The 15,710-nt window shown below is 43.7% G+C and overlaps 1 protein-coding gene across 3 annotated transcripts; it reads right to left on the reverse strand.

Annotated features, from left to right (window-relative positions):
* Window positions 1–75: 75 nt before the first annotated feature.
* GSG1 (germ cell associated 1) lies at window positions 76–15,407 on the reverse strand. Of its 3 annotated transcripts, XM_082765977.1 has the most exons (7): window positions 14,948–15,407; window positions 13,760–13,865; window positions 7,665–7,983; window positions 5,125–5,172; window positions 2,784–2,936; window positions 2,339–2,450; window positions 76–1,281 (listed from the first exon to the last, which is right to left on the reverse strand). In XM_082765977.1, exons 3-7 carry the CDS (start codon window positions 7,981–7,983, stop codon window positions 966–968), a joined length of 948 nt encoding a protein of 315 aa, XP_082622103.1. In that variant the 5' UTR covers window positions 13,760–13,865; window positions 14,948–15,407; the 3' UTR covers window positions 76–965. The 3 variants fall into 3 exon arrangements, with proteins under 3 accessions (XP_082622103.1, XP_082622104.1, XP_082622105.1); XM_082765978.1 differs by lacking the exons at window positions 13,760–13,865; window positions 14,948–15,407 and adding an exon at window positions 9,123–9,466; XM_082765979.1 differs by lacking the exons at window positions 13,760–13,865; window positions 14,948–15,407 and having other exon boundaries at window positions 7,791–9,466.
* Window positions 15,408–15,710: the final 303 nt, after the last annotated feature.

The following is a 15,710-nucleotide window of genomic DNA, read 5'->3' on the forward strand; positions in this document are numbered from 1 at the left end:
ACTAGCTCCTCCATAATGTGAATTCACCCCACCCGCACACACACGTCCCCACTGTGAATAAAGAGTCTGTCTGTATATTGTTGGGAAAATGTATTTGAACTGTGAACCGCAGTGGAGCAAATAAATACTGTGTACAGCATCAGTGTGTCATATGAGCCACCATTTCACTTTTGAGGGATTATGAGTTTGCTTGATACGGGGCCTGTTGGCATTATTTTTACAGTAGGGGAAAAGGGGTCTGGTGTAAAGAAACAAAAACAAAAAAGGAAAAAGTCCAGATGAGTCTTAAAGGTTGTGGGGAAGCACAATAGAAAGACAGACAGGAAAGTATCTCAGGATGGGAGCTGGAGGGGGCAAAACAAGGAGGGAGTATTTATGGGAGTCGTTACAGATAGGAAAGAGAAAGAGAGAGGTGTTTGGGAGCAACCCCCCCATTCTTCAGCAGCACTTTTAACCTGGGGGTGGGGAAAGGTGACAGGGCCTGGAAATGAGGAATAAATAGTGTTCAGAGAAGACTGCAGCAAATCAGTATGGGCACCCATGCCCAACTCTGAATCAAGGGGGCTTGCTGGAGTGACAGTGTGACACCACCCAAAGAGGCCCAGCACTACAGTTTGCCAGCTGCATTGCACTGAATGTATCTATGCCATAGTGCAGTACTGTTGGGATTAGGACACCTGCCTCAATTCTGTCAGAGAATGCTTGGATACAGCTGGCACCAACAACATCTACCCCCATTTCCATCCTTCCCAGCTGAGGACACCCTTCAAGCTGTGGTCAGAGAGGACCCACATTGCTCCTGTTGGCACTGCCATTGCTCTGTCCCAGTGTCCACTTTTTCTTCTCACTCCCTGAATGTTAGAGGAAGGAAGAGCTCCCCATGAACTTGCTAACAGTGGTGTTGGTGTTTGGTTCAGAGCTTTTTGCCTCCCAAACCCCACTGCTCTGCCCCAGTGCATTGATCCTTAACAGCGATCTTCCCCGATCGTCTGCCCCAAGACCTCATCCAGCTCCAGCTCTGGTTCTCGCTGTAGCACTTTCTGCTGCAGCTCAGAGTAGAAGTCAACTCCCTCAGACACCGAGTGGAGGGGCTTGTCTCGGGGCTCGTAGTAGCTGCTTATTTGCTGTTGTATGAAATACTGCTGGTGCTGAGGCTGATCCTTGAAGCTCGCTTCGTAGCCCTTGATGTGGTTCCGTTTGAACTCCAGCACTGTCTTGGTGTAGGTGTTGAGAGTGGTGACAGCAGAGGCCATGCAGCAGGTAAAGGAGGCCCAGGCCATGCTACAGGAGAGAAAGAAGAATAACTTATGCCATGAACTGAACTGCATGCACCTTGATATACCCCGATTAGCCAGGCAGAAGCTGCTGGGCAAATGATCTAGCTGCTGAACTAGAAAGACTAGAGGTGTCAGGCTCATAACATTACAGTGCTTCACTGTTATCCCACCACCAATCCTTCTCCTTAGTCATGGGTTAAACACTGGTCATCCTTGACACTGGGAGGAAGGGCTATGGGGAAAATAAAAAGGGCAACAGGAAAGTCTATCAGAGCAGGGCAGCACAGCTTGGAAGCAAGCTCTGTAAAGCAGGGCCGCTCGGTGTCTTCCCAGACACAAGGCATATGTATCTGAGCATAATCAGATGGCCATGCTGACGCTTGATGTCCACAGCTGGCACATGACAGTGGAGCATTCAAGTCTTAAAAATCAACTGGCCACCATCAGTACAGCATTGCAAACAAGAGTCTGTACCTTCCACGGACATAGCAGGCCTCATCCAACTGTTTTTCAAGTCAATTTTGGTATATCAGCTGTGTCATTTTTTAGCCTTCAGAGAAAACAATTCCGAGCCACCAGCTTTTTGTATCTGCTCTTCCTGGTTCTAGTGTCCAAATCTTTAACCATGTGCTACAGGAAGAGGCCTTTTGGACCTTGCTCAGTGAAGATGTCAAACCAACATGCAATTTTATTTAAACGGCAGAAAAGCAAGGTATGTTTGAGAGCAACATCACAGGTGTGACCATGGCCTCCATACACAGGGAAGAGCTGAGACTAAACAGGGCAAACCAGCACAGGGACAGGCCTGATTAGTCAGCAGGTTATAAGGTAACTGTTGAGGTGTGACTCCATTGTTTTATGAGTCCTTGGTAGCTACTCATCTAAGTAACTCAGTAACTATTTGTTAAAGCAGGGAATGAGGCAAAGGCAGGAGATTTAGCAGTGTGAGAACTATGGTACACCTGTCTTTGGAAGCACAAACAGTCTAGAAGAGGAAGAGAGTTTTGCCGAGGTATGTTATGGCTGAAGACCAAGTGAAGATGGTTTTAGAGCTCACATACTAGAAAGCCCAGCCGTAGTCCCATGAGTGTGGTCTCCAGTCCTCTGGTCCCAGATTAACCGTGGCTTGGAAGACTTGAGTGTACATCATGTGTGCCACCATCCCAAGGAGACCTGATGGGAGAAGACAGGAAAGAAAGGAAGTTATGGAAGGAGCCTGAGCTGCACTTTTCAGCCTTGTGTGGGAGGGGGCATTCCTGCTGCTGTGCATGGCCAGAAGCTGGAACACCACCTCTGCAGGGTTGCACCTACACCACCATCTCCTTGCAGTTCCCCATCACTGTTTCTCCCTGCTCATGTTCTCTTCAGCCACATGCTTTTTACTGCCCTTTTCACTTTGATTCTCATCAGCTGTGGTGAGTGAATGTGAGAGGCTCTCAGTGTTTTATGTGTTTTTTTCTGCCCACATGTACCTCTTGCTGCCATGCCTTAGGGTAACACACTTACCTGACAGCACTGAGGAGACAGCAGCAAAGGCATTGAGCTTCAGACCACAGACAGGATTGCCAGTATGCAGCATTTCCACCATCAGGAGGATGAAGCTGATGAGCAGCAGGCTGATGTACAGCATCTCTGACCCCAGTGACAGCCACAGAATTCCTGCCAGGAATCAGAAACCCCTCATATCAGTGCCAGGTGGCTTGTTTGAGGGAGAGTACTCCCCCTTCACAACCCAAACTTGAAAGGATGTCTGTTGGAAAGAAGGGAGAGAAGGAAAACAACCAGCCCCCAACAGCAATCCCCCCAGCCTATGAGCAAGGGCTTGAAAGATGCTGAAGGGGACAGAGAATCTGCCACAAGATGGCTTGACTGCAAAAGATGAGAGGACCTAAAACAGCTATCTGTATATAAGCCAGAGTTATTCACAAACAGCGATGAAGAAGCCATGGGAGGAAAGATGGAGGCAATACCACTGAGTATTAGCACAAGACCTAGCAGTCATAGGCAGGCCGCAAACATCTCAGCTGGATGTTGAAAGGTTCTTACCCATTAGTGCAGTGACATACAGAGCAGATTTATAATCACAACAGTGGAACAAAATTAATTTCAATCTGGAGTTCATCTGGTTAAGAAGAGAACTGCATGGTTCATCCATGGTGATAGCTGGGACCTGGGGCTCTTGAATTCACAAAGCCCCAGGCAGGCCTGTATTTCTCACTGAAACCCCAATTAAATTGAAAATGCATTCCTGGGGGTGGATACCCAGCTAGAACAGTAACATTCATCACCCGCCCTGCTGCTTAAATGGAGAGCAGGTAAGGTTCGTGCTGGGTTCATCAGTGGGACATGAGTGATAGCACAGTTCTTAGCACGGCTCACTGTGTGCCAGGACTTGGAGCTGAACAGGGAAAGGCACTCTAACACTGGGCTCTGGAAGGGTGTGGGAATCACTGAAAAAGGCAAATGAAGAAGCACAGTGGGCACTACTGTTAGCAACTGTTAATGGCCTTAGAAGAGCCATTCCACTGGGGAAAACAAATGTGAAGAAAACCCTCATTAGTGGGGTACTGACTCGACTTCTTAGCATCATTAGTCCCATGGAGTCACCCAGCTCTTCAACAGCAACTGATGGGATGCGTTCCCAGCTTAGAGGAGCTGCTCCGCAGGCCCAGGCCATCCTGAGGTGATGCTGTGTGCAGGAGGGGGTGAAGGCAACTGATGGAGCTGTTACACTGGGAGTGTTGCTCACAGTGATCTTCTAATTAATTTTGAAGAGCTCAGTGTCGTACACAACAGGGACTTTCTTTCAGATTTGTGTTGAAATGAGGCAAGGAGCAGTAGGAGGAGTGCGAGGGGGGACAGACAGAAAGATTTACAAAGATGCATACTTTGGTTGCATAAACCTATTCTCTTAGGAAAACTGGCTATAGGGAAGACACTGGAACCACTAGACCCAGAGACCTGGCCAGGGAACAGACCACAAGATGGTGAGAAAGCAGAAAAATGAATTACTGCTCCCTGTGAACTGAGCAGCTTGTGTTAAATGCAAAAGTAATTCTTACTGCAGTCAAGTCATTCATTTATGACAAAATGGAGATCTACATGACTTCAAAATGATCTTGTAACATCATCACTATTTGATTTCTGTAAAATGCTGTTTCCAAAAAGAATAAGCATGAGACATTACCCTGCCGTGCTGTTCTGCTGATACTGACCCAGTTTAATCTACACAGTGACTCCACAGCGCATCACTCACACTGGACCCCCCCCCCATGCCTGTGAATGCATGGGGCTTTACAAAAGCAGGTCGTCATTCTTTGCCATTGTTTTTATAATAGGGAAAGCAAGGCAGAGAAAGAAGATGAGCTCCCCAAAAGCACTCATCTTCCTGGCAGCTGTTACAATACCCCAGTGTGTATTCCAGCCCTTGCTTTCACAGCTTAACCAGTGGTACCTACACCCCAGGGCTTTCCCCTCAAGCATGAATGTCCTCTGAAATGACATGCCTCCAGTCTCCAGTCCTGGGAGCAGTTAGCAACCCCACACCACTTGAAAAGCTTTTGTTAAGAATCCTAAATGAAGTTTCCATCACATGTGTGCACATACATCCAGGTAACTGAGGTTTAACAGAATCATAGTTTCCCTCAGGATAATTTGAAGCATCTGGGAGGAAATCTTTGTTTGTTTGTTTGTTTGTTTGTTTTTCCTAGCATCCATGAGGCCAGGATTTCACACCTGACTTCAGGGATCCACCCTGCTGTCCTCACAGCAGTGGTTTTGCAGGTCACTTGTCCCAGGGGGGTGGTACACTGGACGGCTATGGCGTGATACATGGATTTGCTCTTACCTCTCTCTGCTGGTGGGGAAAGCTCAATAAAGCTACGGCATTTCTCCTCTGAAACACAAAAACAAGTGTATTAGCTTGTAAAATAATGTAGGGTAAAGCAAAAGAAAACCTCTCCCCCTCTCTCTCACTTAACTGCATAGCTCCAGTCATCTGAGCCTACCCACCAGATCTTCTCACTTCTGCTCTCTTTCTGACCATCTTTCCATGCCTTCACTGGGGCATGGCAGGAGAAGACAATCTCCTAGGAATGTCTCCACCTCTCTCTAGGAGGTGGCCTTTCTAGAAAAATTTCAGCAATCTGTAAATGAGCCTCTAGTAAATATATAAATCTGTTGCTACATATCCACCACATTACTACAAGACTTTGATGACTGTTGCTCAGGCCAGTTAAGGTGTAGCTTATAACATCATAGGCCGAGCACTGTTGCTGAGTACATACACTTCTACTCACCTCAGGCTCAAGCAAAGCAATTTACAACTCTGATTTCCCAAGAAGAATAAAAAAAAATCTTTCCTGTGAAGTTCTCCTGTGATAGAGAATCACACAGAAGTAAAGTCTTCTGTCCTCACATTTTAGGAATGCTATTTAGACAAATTCTTTTGTTTGTGTTTGCTTTGGCTTTTTATAGTGGCCAGATGCAAACTGTTATCTCAGCTGAGGGTCCACCATTATTACGTGTAAGTCTTTCTTAGCACTACTCTATACTGCATTTGAAGGTTCTGTCCTCTACATGGCATGGCATTTTCTCCCAGAAAATACTAGCCCGCAGCTTTTTTTGTAAGAATCTCATTTTCTCGATGTCTATCCCCAATTCTAATCTCTCCCAATCCCCTATATTACTTCTATCATCTCAGGATGCTACCCAGTTTAGTGCCATCTGCAGTCATCATTAACTTGCTGTTTGCTGCTTCACCTAGAACTTTAATGAGGTTCTTCGTAATGGCTCATCTAAAGCTGATCCTGAGATTAGCCTGAATAATGAAATCCAGCTCAACTCAAACTCCTTTTGCTGATCATAGCCCCTTTTTTAGTTGTTGTCTCTGCACTTGTTTCCAAGACCCACAGCAGTGGGTGGCTTGTACTCAATTCAGAGGCAGCTGGGGACCAAGGCTGTCTTTGTATTCTACCCCATGCTCTGCTGCAATCCAGATGTAACCTGCTCTCAGCATTCCTTCAGGCACTGAGGTTATTCCAGGACTGCCTGGTGGCCAGACAATTCTTTCAGAGAAAGCTGTCAAATGATGTAGTCCCATTTCCATAAGCACCATGGAAACACAATCCAGCCCAAACCAGTCCCAAATAAACACACCTCCTTCCACAGCATATCTGGAAATGCTCATAATGAAGCAATCTTCTCACTAGGACATGAGTTTCAAGCACTTTCCTGCTCCTGTCTCTCTTCTGTCTGCCTTTATTCAGCTTTATTTACTTATGTAATTTTCAAACTCTGACAGCAACAGATAAGAAAGCAAGAAATGCTATACTAGAGTGGTTGGTCAGTTAAAAGAAGATGAGATGCTTATGCTTGGGGAGAACTGAAGGGAGGGCAGTAGGCTCAGGGGAATGGGCCTGATGAAAGAAACTTTCATGATTGCATCTTTAGTTACAAATCTCTCTGTTGGCCACCTTCTGGGTCAGTTCTGATCCCTGATGTGTGAAGCAGGCTGTAAACAGCATCTGTGCACTGCAGAGTTTCCACCTGTACTGGTGTGGCACCGGTTCATGCAGAAGGCCTTCAGCAGGGCTTGGAAGAAGCAAATCAAGGGTGAACGGAGACACCAAGGGGTCTAGGACAGGCTGCATGACCAGCCCCTAGCACTCCAGGGCCTACTGTGACAGCCACAAATGGTCAAAAATCACAAATCAAACCTATCACAATATGAAAAAAATATATTAAAAATGACAATACTGCAGCTCTAATCCTCAGGTCAATTTGCATCCTAATTTTGGTTCCTCTGTGGTCAGATCCTCAAGTTTTTCCCTGCACTTATAACATAATACTTCCTTTTTTTTTTTTCTTTCTTTCTTCCTTTCCCTTTATTGTTTTGCATTTGTTTAAAAAAAGCCCAGTCCCTATTCAATTCATATAGCTCCTCAGTTTGGTGATTTAAGGAGAATACCAACAATTGCAGTCCTCACAGTTGTCAACTGCACACTGACAACACTGAATAAAATCACCATGCTTCAGTTTCCCAGGAGATGTGCACAAATGAGCCCTTTAGAGCATGAGCTGAGCTTTGTGTAGGAAAGAGAAATGAGACCCACTCCAGTTCACATCAGGATGAACGGTGCCACCACTTTCACTTCACAGCCCCTATTCCAGGCAGAAGGGCACACCAGAGACAGACATTGTCTCTTGCCACCCCCATAAACATCTCAATGAAGGACAGAAATATAATGACAGTGTGCAGGGCTGGTGCCATCTAGGAAAATGAAGATGGCTTTTCTCCCAAGCATTGTCAGCCTCTGCCTTTCATTTCCAAACTCCCGTGGAATAAAATCAAGGGAAGAAGCTGGGTCTGGCTGGGCAAGATGCTACCTGGCCCTTCCATGCTCTCTTCACAGGAAAGCCACATCCCCGTGTGGAAGTATCTGAAGGCAAAGCGGTCATCCCCAGTCTCCCAGCTGTAGTGCACCACATCCTGGGATGAAGCATTGCTAGCACCTGCATCGGGCGGCATGGGGACACCAATGCACTTGGTGGCTTTACTCTTCCCACACAAAGGCTTGGGCACTTTCTGGGTCCCAGTGCACCAGTAGCTGCCGAGCAAGGCGGTGGTGGAGAGGCTGAGAGCCAGCAGGTTCAGGATGACTGCCAGGAAAGCACGGCGCCATGGCAACACCTTCAGCAGCTCCATCTGCAACACACAAACGGTGGGACTGTCACACCAGCCATTTGTCCCACCTCATGTTATGAACCCTAACTCTTCCCAGGGGGCACTTGTGGGGAGGGGATATGTGTCGGAGAAACACTCTGCCCTCCCCATGATGTCCCAACATCTCACCCAGCAAGGAAGGACAATTTCCTAAAAGCCAGGGCGACAGAGCAATAGCTCAGTTTCAACCACTTCAACATGCACCAAATGTGTGTACGGGGGAAGACCAGGTGACCCTGTGGACCTACCATGGCTGAGTGCATCAGTGTGTTTGAGTACAAGCAACATGCAAGGGGTGATCATGTTCACCCCATCTCGGAGATGGTAGGGAAAAGCTGTTAACCAACTTCCCCAGAATGTCATGTATTTCCATTAGATAGGGCATGATGAATGTTTTGTCCAACTAAATGAGAATTCTTGCTGCCAAGTGTCCCACAACACTTCTTCCAGCATCATTCATACTGCACCTAGAAGGGCAGGTAGGATATTGATTTCATAGTGGGGAAAGGCAGGGAAATGTTCCCAGATCCCAGTGAAGGTCACACTTCAAAACAGTGACCTGCCCAAGAGGGACACCCAGGTATTCACACCTAGCAGTTTGAGTTCAAGCCACAGAGCAGCACCTCCCACATGAAGCAAGCACTGCTCCGCACATCAGAAATTTGGTAGGGTTGGTGGATGACAGTGTCTCTACTTTCACACCAAGTGCGAAAAGTGTGTGTTTTTTTTAAGAGTGAATGTTGTCACAAACACTCTTCCCAGTTTCTTCTCCTCAGAATAAGGAATTCTGAAAGCAGGTTGCATACCAGGGTCCTTCGGTCTTTCTCACTCAGAGAGAAGCTTAAGATTTTAAGGTTCCTGTAAAACCCTTCACTGACTTCTGAGAACCCCATCTTATCACGCCATGGATTGATTAGATGTCATCTACCCACACATCAACTTTCATGTAATCAGCGCATACCTCTTCCCACATTGTACTCCCTATGTTTGGCACAACTTCATCCAGCTACTCCCACCCTTTCCTATTTATGACTCTTAAAATCTATTTGGCCATGAATAGATTCAGTTTGTACAGACATTGCCTGCTTCTGGGCCTCTTCACATAACTTCTGTTGACTCACCCAACATTGAATGTGTGAGAAAGGCCCAGCACACTGTGGACACCACTATAAATAAATGATAAATAAATGATTGCATTGTTTGTGACAGTCTTACAGGATACAGCCAAAAGTAGTGCAGTTAGAAGCATTTGTTAGAACCAGCAAGCTCAGAAATGTGGTCAATAAAGATGGTGCTGAAGCTCTGCTTGGAAGACAGGACTCGATCAGCATCTCATCACAATGAAAAAACAGTGCCTAATCCAGAACATTCTCACCAAGGGCACAAAAATACCCAGCTCCTGAGAAATTCCTACATTGTCGTATGCTCTGGCTTCTTTTGTCTATTCTTCAGAGCATTTCTTTTTTTCAGCAACAGAGATGCTGCACCCTGGAGATGGTACTGTCTCAGTGATACAATAACAAATGACTTCCATGATCTGAAGGCATGCTGGGTACAATCATCTTTCATAGAGTGGATATTTGCCAGGAACACATGAATGTATGAACATATTAGATGAATATATTATTATATATTCAATAATATATTCAATTAATATATATTCAATATATTAATATACATTATCAATATACATTATTAATATACAAATATATCAATTATACATTATTAATATACATTATACAATATCAATATATTATATACATTTAATATATATGAATATAATATATATATATATAATATACAATTATATCCATATAATAGATATGGATATATTATATGAAGGTTTGTGGCTAAGGTTGGTGGCAAATTCTTCTTAAAGTTTTCTCAGCAAAAAGTTTGGTTTCTGACTTAAAAGGAAATTATAGATAAAATTGTCTCAGAAACACGACTTTTCATCTGAAAATAGAAGCCTTCGTTGCACAGTTTTTCAGTTTTTCTTCAATTCTTGATTATATTTTCTGTCACCAGGTTTCAGTTTGCTCATACTTTCACTCAAAATAATCTTTCCACTCATAATATTGACACACACACAAAAAAATATTCTAATTTGAATCTTCAATATTGGGAAAAATATTCTCTCCATTTGATTTGTATTAGTAGGTCAAAGGCCATATCATTTCAGAAGAAGTGGTAAGGAAAAAAAGAAAAAGAAGAGAAGAGAAGAGAAGAGAAGAGAAGAGAAGAGAAGAGAAGAGAAGAGAAGAGAAGAGAAGAGAAGAGAAGAGAAGAGAAGAGAAGAGAAGAGAAGAGAAGAGAAGAGAAGAGAAGAGAAGAGAAGAGAAGAGAAGAGAAAAAAGAAAAGAAGAGAAAAGAAGAGAAAAGAAGAGAAAAGAAGAGAAAAGAAAAGAAAAGAAAAGAAAAGAAAAGAAAAGAAAAGAAAAGAAAAGAAAAGAAAAGAAAAGAAAAGAAAAGAAAAGAAAAGAAAAGAAAAGAAAAGAAAAGAAAAGAAAAGAAAAGAAAAGGGACTAGTCAGAAGAAGGAACTGGATCAAGGGTGCCGAGGATGTAGGAGACAAGAAGCAAATCAGAAATACTTCCTGATGAGAATACTTTCAGAAAAGTTTCCTTCCATAAAAGCCACACACTTACTGACAATAACTGACCACAGTATCTAGATAGCCCCAAAAGGAAAGAGGGTTGAATTTACCTTACCAGGAAGTCCTTGAAGTCCTGTTAATTTGGAGGAGTAATACAGAAATGGAACTCACACTTTGTCTTCTGTTTTGCTCATCTCTAAATTTTCCGAGAAACCAAACTGCTCCAAACCCTCTTTCTTTTCATCTCCTCCTCCTCCTCCTCCACCCCTCTCCCCATGATTATTACAAGCTATCCCTCCAGCCAGCAGCTGTTTTGTGGAAAATGGTCATTTTATAATCCACAATGCAATCACGGCACAGCTGTTCTGGGAGATTATATGGGAAGTGCTTGGTGCTGTGGGCTGGGATTAAATGCAAAAGGGCGACCTGCATTCAGCGAGTAAAACGTTTCAGTAAAACATGAAAAGATCCCAGCCATCTCTGGACACTGGCTCTTTGGGAGCTTGAATGGAACGAGCTGCAGCTCTCTGACTGGTGCTGCAGGGGACATGTGACCTTAGCTCAGAAATTAACAACACTATTGGCATCATCTAGCCCCTTGCCCTGTGCACAGCCTCAGTAGGTGACAAAGACCACAAGCCCCCAGCCCTAGGATATCTTCCTGGCCAGAGATGCCAATCATAGAAAGGGGAGAAATAGGGTGAAGAAAGTTCATGCAACTGCATCTGCTCTGAGGACAGCGGTTTCAGACCCTAAAGAGATGTCAATCCAGTGTTCCCCTTGGGAACTGGAGTTTTAATGAAAAAAGAAGCCCATTAGCAGAAGCAGTGCTGAGTGACACTGTGGCATCACCACAGGGACAGAGGTCTGTGAAACAGTGACAAGTCAAGCCCAGAACTCAAAGGATGCTGTCCCTCGTAGTGGCAGCCTTTAACAAGGCATAACGTTCACCAGGAATTTCAGCTCCCAGCAGCTTCACATTGGATGGATTTGGCAAGCTAGTAAGAGAGACAGAAAGATTCACATTCACTCCAAGTCCCCTCTGAGCTCTTGTCCTAAAAGTGTAAAGGTCCTACTGTACTTGAGGGTTTTGTAACAGCTTGTATGGCATCAGAACAGCAGTAAGAATGGCATCACCTCTCATGAGAAAGAGCCGTCGCTAGAGGACATGGAGCTGCTCCACACCGAATCGAAGTACAAGGGAGAGGAACATCCCAAAGGTGCACACCGCACCATGCCCACAGGACCCCACAGCTTTGCTCAGTGCTGTGGTGAAGTTCCTACTGCTGCAGGAAGTGAACGAGGCAGGAGGTGCCCCACTGCTCTGCTGGGATGGAGGAAACCAGCAGTCCAGCTACTTTCATCCCCTGCGTCTAGCACCAGAGGCAGGTGTACAAAGAGCTCTGGGTGCAGGACAGCCCGGGGCAGCCCCTGTACAGCACAGGCAGCAGAGAGCCGAGAGGTTCAGGAGTCTGCACATGGGCAGTGCTGTCACAGGCTCCTGACCCTTCCTGCCCTCAGTGGTACAGCTGGGAGCTGTGTGGTTATTTTAATCCTAGCCACCGGATAAGCTCCTCTAATATAGATAATCATCTCTAAGATGGGCTAACTGAAAGTAATGCTGAATGTTTTTATGCTTCATAGGCTGTCTGCAAGTTTTTTGATTAATAGCAAGGCTCTGTTCAACACAGATGTACTTAATGTACTGAAGGAGGTATAGTAACAGCTGATGCTGTTTAAAAAGGGAGTGGTAATATTTTTTCATTGTTCATTCTCTCCGCATCTGGACACCTTAAGTTTGGATTCTTTATACTCAGTTGGGCTTCTAAATGCTCAAAACAAAACAAAACAAAAACTGGTTTTCAAGCTCAAAGATACATACAATTAATCTCAATACCAATAGTCCCCAATGTTAACATGTTCTTAATTTTATGCATGATGAATGTCTCAGTAAAATCCAGGATGCTATGTCACTTTCTAAAGCTAAGATCGTGGCATATATATTGATGAAAAGAGACTGAATTTACATTTATATGGATAAGAATTCAGGTTTAAAAAACAGATTTATCAGAATTGTACTATGGCTTCAAAAATATATCAGACTTAGTATTCTGAATAATGGCATATATTTATCCTTCCAGAAGATGGCAATATTACTCTAGTCTTCATTCTGGGAGTCTGATGCTCACATGTGTGCTGGGGGGAATTGACACCCAAGTTTAGACTTCTATTCCTTCCCTTTTTTTTTTCCTCTCTTTTTTTTTTTTTTTTTTTCCATTGCTATGAACAAATTCTCTTTCCTTCACTGGATGGATGTGGGGGGTGGCTCCTTCTCTTTCAGTTGTATGAGAGCATGAGAGATTTTTGAAATCAATGGGGAAAGAAAAAAAAAAAAGAGGACTAAATGGAGAAGCTTAGTGGGTCATTTGCTCCACCTTCTGCCCTGCACAAAACTGTTCTTTTTAATATATTTTCCAGTATTTTGTCAAGTACCATATTAACTTTCTCAGCATGTTTCCATTCCCAGATTATTGTGCTCAGCTCATAGAACATCAACACCAGAGCACATTTCCTGATGTTCAACAAACTTCCTTTAGTAAAATTTTATGTTATTTCTTTTAAAATCTGCATTTCCACCTCACCTAAATCTGACCAACTAGGGACAGGAAAACATAACTCTATCTGTCTTTCACCCTACTGTGCCTTCCAGTTTTCTCCTGTTTGTATCTGGCATTTCCCACCATAACTTGGCTTCACTAGAGGTTTTGGATGTCTCTTTCTCTTTGAACTCAGCAGCAGCCAGTCCCTGGTGGCTCGTTTAAAGTTCACCCATTGAAGTGAATGCCCATAGCAGTTGGTTTCCTGTGCTATCAGCCAAGTGCTTTGCTTATGGAAACAAAATGAGGAAACAAAATGTACAGCACAATCTTAGCACAACACCTCTGTGGAGATTGCCAAATCTACAGAAGCTCGAGGGTTTAGAAGTGAAGCATTTTCATCCCATCCGTATCACATATGTGCGTAAATGCCACAAATCGTTTATGCCCCTATCACTTAGGGCATAAGTGCCCAACAGTGACACCCTCAGCTCCCAGGGATGTTGGTGGGAAAGGAGGGCAAGAAGCCCTTACCAGATAGGGCCCAACGGTTGCAATACTTAACTGGCAGATTTCAAGAGGCACATGGCTCTTCGTAGCTTTCCATGCAGCTCTCCTCCCCCAGGGTACTAGGGATCATACGCTGTCCTGACATCAGCTCTTCAGCCATCCTGAAGAGGAAGAGAGAGGAGAAACAATTACACCTATAAAATCGCTATTTACACCCATAAAGTTCCATAGAATCATAGAATCATAGAATATCCTGAGTTGGAAGGGACCCTTAAGGATCATCAAGTCCAACTCTTGACACCGCACAGGTCTACCCAAAGTTGTTCTTTGAAACCTGGACAAAGGCAGGCTCATACTCACCCCTCATTCCACACATTCTTCGCACATGACACTTCCGTGTTCCGTCCACCCACCGCTCCTGTTTTTGCTGTTTTTACAGGAAGACGGTCCAGCACTGCAGTCCCCTCCCTTGCTGCCACACAGAGAGCAGGATGTCTCTGGGTGGCAGTGACACTGAGAGAACCAGACTTCTCTAAGCCGGTGACAGACTGCAAATGCCAGATTTCTTCCTGAGCTCTGAATAATTCCACTCAGATTGTAACCTTTATTTAGCTGTTTGCATGATGCATTAACTCTTGCTCTGCAAATGACCTCACCAGGCAATTTTTTTTAGTCAAAGCACATTTAAAGGTGAATTCTGTTTTTAAACATGAACAGCTTACATTGCTAGACAGCACGTCTGTGGCAGAACAGACATAAAGATTGAATTGGAACAAGTAAATTCATCTTAAAAATGAACAAATAAACTTGCCATTATTTTAAACCTAACTTATTTTTTCCCCCAGACAGGTCTTAGTTGGCTAGATTTTTTCCATTTGATCTGTATTATTTGAAACACTCAAAAAACAAATAGAAAGTAGACCTAGAAAAAAAAATAAGTCAGATGCAGCAACATAGACTTTGAGGATTCACTTAAAGATTCTAGATGCCACAATTTTTAGATTTGCAGTATAAGACTAGTTAAAGGGAGGTTGCTTTTCACATAGTACTTAAACTTGGGCTATTTTAGGATGTGTTTAGCTGAGCACACAGAAAAAAAATGTTTTTTATCAAATTTAGTCAACTGTAAACTATAAGCAGACAAGAAAAAGACAACTTTTTATAGACATCTGTAACGACATTAAATAAGACCCAGTCTTAGAACAGGGGCCATACCCCCCAAGTATATAACATCTTACCTTACCCATTGCTCACTATCTTCATCAGCTCTTCTGAGGCATCCAGTGAAATATTGCAAGGTGAGCATGGATTCACCCCACTTCTTTCTTTCTTTTTGACTAAACATGCAACAGTCAAGAAATTCTATGAGATCTTAACAGATGCTTTGAAATGTAGCAAGTTTGTCATTTTATTGATGAGTTAATTCTTTTCTCAGCTTGCTAATTCATCACAGTTGCAGAACCAGCAGGGCGTCCACCTCTGCAGAATGCATCTTTATAATCTGGAAATTATAACATTCTCCTTTATGAAAATTGTTGCCAGTTTTAAATCTACCAGTTATGGGATCTCAGTTTGTTCCTGTACGGAACCACAAACACCCAGACTCAATGGCTGTCATGGGCTCTTTCTTTATTATTATCAAGACAAACCACTACTACAACAGTCTGATCTCCTCTGTAACAGAAACTAAAGAATTTCAATCATTTCTAGTGAAACACAGAGCTTCTGCTGGAGCTACAACACTTATTTTATAAAGCTACCTCATACCATGCAAGAGGATATGATGGGAAATCCGTCACATCCTTAGGGAAGTTGTTCCAATGGTTACTTAACCTCATTCTTAAAACTTTGTTCTTGATTTGCAATCATAACGTGCCTGCTTTGGTTTTCCCACCTCATCAGGCTGTTCCAACACACAAATAAATAGCCAGTGAAATGATTTCCTAAAACTGTTATTGCAGGAGTCACAAATCAATGCATTTCATTAGAGGCACACAGTGTGATCT

This window comes from Aythya marila (assembly GCF_965140915.1).
Source record: "Aythya marila genome assembly, chromosome: 1".
Classification (NCBI taxonomy): Eukaryota; Metazoa; Chordata; class Aves; order Anseriformes; family Anatidae; genus Aythya; species Aythya marila.

Bases quoted from the DNA above. Each gene is read 5' to 3' on its own strand.
- GSG1 (XM_082765977.1), bottom strand. From the start codon at position 7,983: ATGGAGCTGCTGAAGGTGTTGCCATGGCGCCGTGCTTTCCTGGCAGTC. The intron at 2,937-5,124 runs GTAAGAGCAAAT...GATTCCTGGCAG, and splicing joins TTCCCCACCAGCAGAGAGAG to GAATTCTGTGGCTGTCACTG. The intron at 1,282-2,338 runs GTATGTGAGCTC...TCTCTCCTGTAG, and splicing joins GACTACGGCTGGGCTTTCTA to CATGGCCTGGGCCTCCTTTA.